At 45.3% G+C, this 9,249-nt stretch overlaps 1 protein-coding gene across 1 annotated transcript; it reads right to left on the bottom strand.

Annotated features, from left to right (window-relative positions):
• Positions 1-767: 767 nt before the first annotated feature.
• LOC107796181 (uncharacterized) lies at positions 768-1,552 on the bottom strand. The gene is made up of 2 exons (XM_016618925.2): positions 1,478-1,552; positions 768-1,094 (listed from the first exon to the last, which is right to left on the bottom strand). Exons 1-2 carry the CDS (start codon positions 1,550-1,552, stop codon positions 768-770), a joined length of 402 nt encoding a protein of 133 aa, XP_016474411.2.
• Positions 1,553-9,249: the final 7,697 nt, after the last annotated feature.

The raw sequence follows: 9,249 nt of genomic DNA, 5'->3' as shown, positions 1-9,249 counted from the left end.
GTGACTGGCAGATTAGCAAGAAGAAAAGGTGCACCAACTGTGAAGGAGAGAACACAAGTCCGGAAAAAGAAGAATTAGTCGTCATTTTTAGTAGAAAAATTATAGTTAAAGTGTTTAGTTGTAGCTGAATTGTAGTAAAGTTGTAGACAAATTGTTTATTAAGAACGAGTCAGCTGCAATTTATTTGTAGCAGATTTGTGCTACGGTTGTTTTACCTTTTGTTTTGTTATTTTGTCCAGAATTCTACTACTTAGAATAGAAAACATCTGTGGTTTTTTTTTGGTTGAAAGTTGAAAGTACTTGATCTCGATATTGGTACTATATAAGTTCTTTACCGCATAACTATAATTATGTCTACAACTACTATACAAAAATACATAATCTCTTCAATTTAAATAGTGTTGCTAGGAAAGGCTGAAAATTAACAAATAAATACAGTATTTGAACAAAACAACTACAAACCTATTGTATTAAGAGTTGAAATCTGTTTATCAAACATTCATTATATGAGACAATCTTTATTCAAATTAGCAACACAATTACACCACAACTATAATTCTCCATAATAGAAGACATACAACTTCATATGTCTTAAAGGACAGATTATCATCAACAGTACTCAGTAAAACAAAATCTTTAAACTGTATCAATTTTTGTTTCCTTTTAGGAACATTCCTACAAGATCTTTTGTTATGCCCTTCTAGTCCGCAGTTGCCACACGAAACCTTGTACTTCTTTGCATTTACTTTATCATATGGTTTGTATTTTTATTTTTTAGGTCTCCCTGGCTGCCTTCTCCCAATAGGTGGCATTACAACTTCTTCAACTATATGTTGTGGCACATTCCATTTGCTTTCATCAGGCAGCGGGTCTACTGGTATTTCATAAGTCTGCAGAAGGCTCTCCCTCATGTAATAATGAGAACAATAGTTTTCATAAGACTCGTTCATGTGCCTCAAAGCCGCCAAAGCATGTGGACAAGGAAGTTCATCAAGCTGGAATTGTCCACAGCTACATCTATTGTTTTGAAGGCAAACAATGAAGCTCTTCACACCATCTATCACAGTATGGATGTAATCTGTTGAAGCCCTCACCTACAATTTCATTACAAACACACAACAAGTTGTCAGCAACAGATACAAAACAAAATAACTATAATTATACAACAACATTTCTACAGTTATTAGTATATATTTAGTTTGATGGAATTAATGATCTGATGTTATTGGCTATAACTTACTCTCATCTTCTATGATAATGTCCTGTTGTACTCCAACTCTTTGTTGTATTTTTTCCCATGGTATGTGAACATACCCTTTATATTCAATAACTTTTCATTAGTCCAACGTTCAAGAAGAGTCCTCATGTACTCTAATAGTTCTACTACGGGAAACTGTCTTGTATCTTTGGTTATTGCATTCAAGGACTCTGCAATGTTTGATGTCATTGTCCATATTCTGTTCACCGTAGCCTGTACCTGAGACCATCTGTGATAGCCAATATCGTATAGGTCTGCTTTAACACGTGTGTCGATCTCTTCAATCTTTGACATTCTTTCATTAAATTCATCATGCGTGCATGATCGTGTCGTGATAAAGTACAATTCGCTTAACTTTGGATGACCCTTCTTGAACTTTGACCTTACATTTGTCCAAATATGCCACATGCAAGCATAATGTGGCATGCCGGTATAAATAATAGATGTTGTTGTAACGACCCGGTCAGTTGTTTCGAGTGTTATAGTCCCATTTCTCCTATTTCTGCTTCTTTTGTGCTTTGCAGCTGTATTATGTCTTGCCGGATTGGTTGGTTCGGGTCCGGAGTGGTTTTGGAGTAAATTGAGACACTTAGTCTCTTAATTGAAAGCTTAAAATGAAAAAGTCGACCGGATATCGACTTGTGGGAAAACGACCTCAGATTTGAATTTTTATAGTTCCGTTAGCTCCGTTAGGTTATTTTGGATGTAGAAGCACGTCCGAAATGTGATTTGGAGGTCCGTAGTAGAATTAAGCTTGAATGTGACGAAAGTTCGAAGGTTCGACTAAGTTCGTATCGAGTTATAAGACTTGTTGGTATAATTGGTTGAGGTCCCGGAGGCCTCGGGGTGATTTTGAGTGGTTAACAGCTTGATGGGAGTTGAGGAATTACAGCTGAAGCTGTTGCTACTAGTGTAACTGCACCTGCGGAGTGGGAACCGCAGGTGCGAGCTCGGAGAAGCGAAGTAGGAGCCGCAGATGTGACTAAGGAGGATCTGGGCAGAGGACGCAAGTGCGATGGCATTCCCGCACCTGCGATGGTCACAAAAGCGGATTTAGGGGCGCAGGTGCGAGTTTGGACCGCAGGTGCGATGTAGTTCCCGCACCCGCGTTGAGCGCAGATGCGGTCACTTGATCGCAGGAGCGAAGGCAGTGTTTAGTGATTTTTTTGCAGAATTGGGGCTTTGCCCGTAGATGCGGCACCGCAGATGCGGAAATGGAGTCGCAGGTGCGAGAAGTATGGGCAGAACCTATAAATAGAAGACTTTGAGATTTTTCACCATTTTTATCATTTTTTAGCTCGGATTTTGGGGATTTTGAGAGAGATTTTGGAGTAATCGCTGAGGTAAGTTCCTTGTGCCTATTTATATTCAATAATGGTGTTTTCCCACTGATTTCTATACCTAGTTAGTGAGTGTTTGAGGTGAGATTTGGGAGATTAGGGTTTGGGAATTGGAGAGTGAATTTTGGAGTTTTGGAGGGGCAATTGAGGTCAGATTTTGATAAATTTGGTAAGGTTAGACTCGTGAGTGAATGGATTTTCGGGTTTTGTGACTTTCGTCGGGTGTCAAGACGTGGGCCCGGGGGGCCGGGTTGAGCCGATTTCGAATTTTGGACTATATTTTAGTAGTTTTCTTGTGGAATTGATCCTTTTAGCCAATGTTGATTATCTTGTACTGTTTGTGGCTATATTCGGGGCATTTGGAGGCCGATTCGAGAGGCAAAGGCATTTCGGAGTAGGATTTCTGCACGGTTGAGGTAAGAAACAGTCTTAAATCTGGTTTTGAGGGTATGAAATCTCGATAATTGGTATGATGTGAATATTTGGAGGTGACGCACATGCTAAGTGATGGGCGTGTGAGCGTGCACCGTGAGGGATTGTGACTTGGTCCGTCCCGTGAGACTGTAAAGTCGAATAGCAATTGTTATTACTTATTTTTCCTTGTCTTTGAGTAATTGACTGCCGTTCATATTAGAAACCATGCTTAAGCCATATGATATCACTGTTGGGACCCGCAGCGGTCGTATACTTGTTGAATTGACTGCTAATTGTTGTCTTGTACTCAGTCAAAGTCTTACTTGTCTGTTATATCTCTGTTCCCTCTCATTTCTTGTTGATACTTGTTTTATTCTCTGTTTAGGATAATTATTATGATATTCTGTGAGACCGAGGGGATGGAGAGGTCAGTGACTGAGATAGGGCCTGAGTGCCGAGGTGCGAGCTGTGAGGTATATGGATCGGGTTATATATATAGCCCGAAGGCTTGTTGCGGCGTGCAACCCGATCCAATATTGTTGCGGCGTGCAACCCGATCCAATATAATATATATTGCGGCGTGCAACCCGATCCACAGATCGGGTTGCACGCCGCAACAATATTGGATCGGGTTGCACGCCGCAACAATATTGGATCGGGCTGCACGCCGCAGCAATATAGCGCTTGGGCTGAAGGAGCCCCTCCGGAGTCTGTACACCCCCAGTGAGCGCATGTACCTATTGAGAGTGTGTATTGAGGGCTGAGAGCCGAGAGTATGAGCTGTTAAGATGAGTTGAGTGACTGTTGCCTTGAGAGGTTGTACTTGCTTTTATTTATTGTTGCACTTAGTTGTTATCTGTTGTTGTTGTGAAAATTCTGGAAGATTCATATCTGTTTTACTTGAGCTCGAACTGATTTGACTTATACCACCAGATTTGAAAGCATGTTCACTCTTTACTGAAAATTTTTGAAATGATTTGTATTTTTATAGATCATCAATGCTTCTCAGTTCCTTATTTAATTATGTTACTAGATGAGTTGGTTATACTCATGCTACACCCTGCACTTCATGTGTAGATCCAAGTGTGTACGGTTCTGGCGGATGCTGAGTTCGTGCGCGAGCTGATTATCGAAGACTTACGAGGTAGTTGCCGGCATCCGCAGTCCTTGTTTCTCCTTTCTTATTATGTTTTCTCTCTTGTATTGGCATTTGGCACAGACTGTAGTAGACGTTATTTCTAGATTGGTTGTTAGATGCTCATGACTTAGTGACACCTCGATGTCGGGCTATCATTCCGCACTTGTATTTTGGGTTTTTACCCCGTTATTATGTAAACCTTCAGTTAGTTAAATTACTTTAGCTCAGTTCTGTTATATATTGAAAGCATATTGAGAGTGTCGGCTTGCCTAGTTCCACGATAGGTGCCATCATGACTGGTTAGGTATTTGGGTCGTGACAAGTTGGTATCAGGGCCTAGGTTACATAGGTCTCACGAGTCATGAGCAGGTTTAGTAGAGTCTTGTGGATCGGTACGGAGACGTCTATACTTATCTTCGTGAATCTGTTAATTCTAGTAACTAAACATCTGTTGTTTCATTCTTTCACAGATGGTGAGGACTCGTACTACTGGGCAGGATGGACAGCCACCAGTACCACCAGCCAAGGCTGCGAGAGGCCGAGGTCATGGTAGAGGCCGCGGTAGGGGCAGAGGTGCAGCCCGCGCAGCAGTTGGGGCAGTACCTGTAGATCCACCAGTTGCCCCAGATCAGGACCATATTCCAGTTGTTTATGCACCAGCTCAGACACCACATGTGCCCATCGTGATCCTTGGCCTTCAGGAGGCCTTAGCTCAGATTCTGACCGTGTGCACTGGCCTTGCTCAGGCAGTCTCTATTTCGATAGCAGCAACCACTTCTCAGGCCGGGGGAGGCACTCAGACTCCTGTCGCCGGCACACCTAAGCAGGTAGTACAGGGACTCCAGACACCGGGGGCACCACCAGCCCAGCCAGTTGCAGCTGCTCAGGACTTTGTGGTTCCTGCTATGCCTGAGGATGAGCAATGTAGATTGGAGAGGTTTGGGAGACTTCATCCTCCATCTTTCAGTGGTGCAAAGGGAGAGGATGCACAGAGTTTCTTGGACAGGTGTCAGAGGATACTCCGTACAGTAGGTATTCTGGAGACCAGTGGGGTCTCGTTCACTACCTTTCAGTTCTTTGGGGCTGCATTCAGTTGGTGGGAGGCTTACAAGAGGCGTAGGCCGGTCGGCGCAGTGCCCCTTACCTGGCAGCAGTTCTCCGTTATCTTTCTGGAGAAGTTCGTGCCTCAGTCCCGCAGAGAGAAGCTGCGCAGACAGTTTGAGCAGCTTCATCAGGGTGATATTCTGTGACGCAGTATGAGATGCGATTCTCGGAGTTGGCCCGTCATGCTATCTGGTTGGTTCCCACAAACAGGGGGAGGATCAGGAGGTTTATAGATGGCCTCACTTTTCAGTTGTGATTGCTTATGACTAGAGAGAGAGTGTCTGGTGCTACTTTTGATGAGGTTGTCGATATTGCTCATCAGATTGAGATGGTTCGCAGTCACGAGAGGGTTGAGAGGGAAGGCAAGAGGCCTCGTGGATAGGGTGAATTTAGCGGTGCTTCTTCTGGGGCTCAGTTCCAGCACGGTAGAGGCCGTCCTTTCAGACAAGCTCAGACGGCTCGTCCAGTTCACCATGGTGCATCATCTGGCCATGGTTCTCACAGTTATCAGCAGGGTCGTTCATCTCTCGGTGCCCTCCCAGCGCAGAGTCGTCCCGTGCTCTATCGGGTCAGGGTTCTCTATGCCAGGTCCTTCTGCCAGTTATCCCGGTGATCAGGGCTCCATTCAGTCCCCTGCACCAGCACCGGGGAGTTGCTATGAGTGTGGGGAGTTTGGTCACATGAGGAGAGAGTGTCCCCGTATAGTGGGAGGTCCTGCTCCGCAGAGGAGCCAATCTATGTCATCAGCACCAGCCCCTCCACCACTCGCTCAGCCAGCCCGGGGTGGAGCCCAGTCAGCTAGGGGTCGCCCGAGAAGGGGAGGCAGATCAGGGGGTGGCCAGGCTCGTTTCTATGCCATCCCTGCCATACCAGATGCCATTGCTTCAGATGTTGTGAATACATGTATTGTCTTAGTTTTCCATAGAGATGCCTCTGTATTATTTGACCCCGGTTCCACTTATTCATATGTTTCCTCGTATTTCTCTCATTTTCTGAATATGCCCCGTGAGTCTTTAGTTTTATCTGTTCATGTATCTACTCCTATGGGTGATACTATTATTGTGAACCGCGTATATCGGTCATGTGTGGTGACTATTGGGGGTCTGGAGACCAGAGTGGATCTTTTGCTGCTCAGTATGGTTAATTTTGATGTGATATTGGGTATGGATTGGTTGTCTCCATGTCATGTTGTTCTAGATTGTCACGCTAAGACTGTGACATTGGCAATGCGGGGTTACCGAGGGTTGAATGGAGCGGTTCTACAGACTATGTTCCCAGTAGAGTGATTTCATACTTGAAGGCTCAGCGGATGGTTGAGAAGGGTTATCTATCCTATTTCGCTTTTGTGAGGGATGTTAGTGCAGAGACTCCTGCCATTGATTCTATTTCGGTGGTGCGTGATTTTTTGGATGTGTTTCCTGCAAACCTGTCGGGAATGCCGCCTGACAGGGATATAGACTTTGGTATTGATTTGGTGTCGGGCACTCAGCCAATTTCTATTCCACCATATCGTATGGCACCGGTGGAGTTGAAGGAGTTGAAGGAACAACTTCAGGAACTCCTTGATAAAGGGTTTATTCGGCCTAGCATGTCACCTTGGGTACACCGGTTCTATTTGTAAAGAAGAAGGATGGTTCTATGAGGATGTGCATTGACTACAGGCAGTTGAATAAGGTCACAGTCAAGAACAAGTATCCTTTGCCACGTATTGATGATCTATTTGACTAGCTTCAGGGGGCGAGGGCGTTTTCCAAGATTAATTTGAGGTCAGGGTATCACCAGCTGAAGATTCGGGATTTGGATATTCTTAAAACAGCTTTCAGGACCCGGTATGGCCATTATGAGTTCCTTATGATGTCTTGTGGGCTGACTAACGCCCCAGCAACGTTCACGCATTTGACGAACAATGTGTTTCAGCCTTATTTGGACTCGTTCATTATTGTATTCATTGATGATATCCTGGTGTACTCTCGTAGCCAGGAGGAGCATGCCCAGCATCTGAGGATTATGTTACAGAGATTGAGGAAGGAGAAGCTTTATGCAAAGTTCTCCAAGTGTGAGTTTTGGCTCGGTTTAGTGGCGTTCTTGGGGCACGTGGTGTCCAGTGAGGGTATTCAGGTGGATCCGAAGAAGATAGAGGCGGTGCAGAGTTGGCCCAGACCGTCTTCAGCCACGGAGATTAGGAGCTTTCTTGGTTTGGTGGGCTATTACCGTCATTTTGTGGAGGGTTTTTCATCTATTGCATCGCCCTTGACCAAATTGACCCAAAAAGGGTGCTCCATTCAGGTGGTCGGATGAGTGCGAGGAGAGCTTTCAGAAGCTCAGGACTGCTTTGACCACGGGCCCAGTTCTAGTTCTGCTATCAGCTTCTGGTTCTTACACAGTGTATTGTGATACCTCGCAGATAGGTATTGGATGTGTTCTGATGTAGAATGGTAGAGTGATTGCTTATGCTTCACGCCAATTGAAGACCCATGAGAAGAACTATCTTGTCCATCATCTTGAGTTAGCAGCTATTGTTCACGCCTTAAATATTTGGCGGCACTATCTATACGGGGTTCATTGTGAGATCTACACTGATCATCGGAGTTTGCAACATCTGTTCAAGCGGAAGGATCTTAACTTGCATCAGCGGAGGTGGTTGGAGCTTCTCAAGGACTATGATATCACCATTTTATACCATCCCGGGAAGGCCAATGTGGTGGCCGATGCCTTGAGTCGTCAGGCGGAGAGTTTGGGGAGTTTAGCATATCTTCCAGTAACAGAAAGACCCTTGGCATTGGATGTTCAGGCCTTATCTAGCCAGCTTGTCAGATTCGATATTTCGGAGCCAGGTCAGGTATTGGCTTGTGTGGTCTCTAGGTCTTCTCTTTATGATCGTATCAGGGAGCGTCATTGTGATGACCCCAATCTGCTCATCCTCTAGGATAGGGTTCGGTGAGGTGATGCTAGAGATGTGACTATTGGTGATGATGGCGTGTTGAGGATGCAGGGCCGGATATGTGTGCCCAATGTGGATGGGCTTCGGGAGTTGATTCTTGAAGAGGCCCACAGCTCGCAGTATTCCATTCATCCGGGTGCCGCGAAGATGTACCAGGATTTGAGACAGCATTATTGGTGGAGGAGGATGAAGAAGGATATAGTTGGGTTTGTGGCTCGGTGTCTCAACTATCAGCAGGTTAAGTATGAGCATCAGAGACTGGGTGGCTTGCTTCAGAGGTTAGAGATCCCAGAGTGGAAGTGGAAGTGGATCACCATGGATTTCGTAGTTGGGCTCCCACGGACTTCGAGGAAGTTCGATGCTATTTGGGTGATTGTGGATTGGCTGACCAAGTCCGCGGACTTCATTCCAGTTGGTACTACTTATTTTTCAGAGCGGTTGGCTGAGATTTACATCCGAGAGATTGTTCGCCTTCATAGTGTCCCAGTTTCCATCATTTCAGATAAAGGCACACAGTTTACATCGTAGTTTTGGAGGGTCGTGCAGCGAGAGTTGGGTACTCAAGTTGAGTTGAGCACAACCTTTCACCCTCAGATGGACAGACAATCCGAGTGCACTATCCAAATATTGGAGGACATGTTACACGCTTATGTCATTGATTTTGGGGTTTCATGGGACCAGTTTCTGTCGCTCACAGAGTTTGCATATAACAACAGTTACCAGTCGAGCATTCAGATGGCTCCGTACGAGGCTTTATATGGGAGGCGGTGTAGATCTCCGGTGGGATGTTTTGAGCCGGGTGAGGCAGGGCCCTTGGGTACAGACTTGGTCCAGGATGCATTAGACAAGGTGAAATTGATACAGGAGCGGCTTCGTACCGCGCAGTCTAGGCAGAAGAGCTATGCTGACAGGAAGGTCCGTGATATGTCTTTCATGGTCGGGGAGAAGGTTCTGCTGAAGGTATCACCCATGAAGGGTGTTATGAGGTTTGGGAAGAGGGGCAAGTTGAGCCCTCGGTTCATTGGGCCTTTTGAGGTACTTCAGACCATCGGGG

Source organism: Nicotiana tabacum, chromosome 22 (assembly GCF_000715075.1).
Source record: "Nicotiana tabacum cultivar K326 chromosome 22, ASM71507v2, whole genome shotgun sequence".
Lineage (NCBI taxonomy): Eukaryota > Viridiplantae > Streptophyta > Magnoliopsida > Solanales > Solanaceae > Nicotiana > Nicotiana tabacum.
The sequence above is the reverse complement of the archived record's forward strand: the minus strand, read 5'-3'. Positions and strand labels throughout refer to the sequence as shown.

What these genes read in the sequence shown, in the direction of transcription:
- LOC107796181 (XM_016618925.2), bottom strand. Translation starts at nt 1,552, where the DNA reads ATGTCAAAGATTGAAGAGATCGACACACGTGTTAAAGCAGACCTATAC. An exon ending in GCTATCACAGATGGTCTCAG is followed by an intron (nt 1,095 to 1,477) that starts GTACAGGCTACG and finishes ATGAAATTGTAG; the next exon opens with GTGAGGGCTTCAACAGATTA.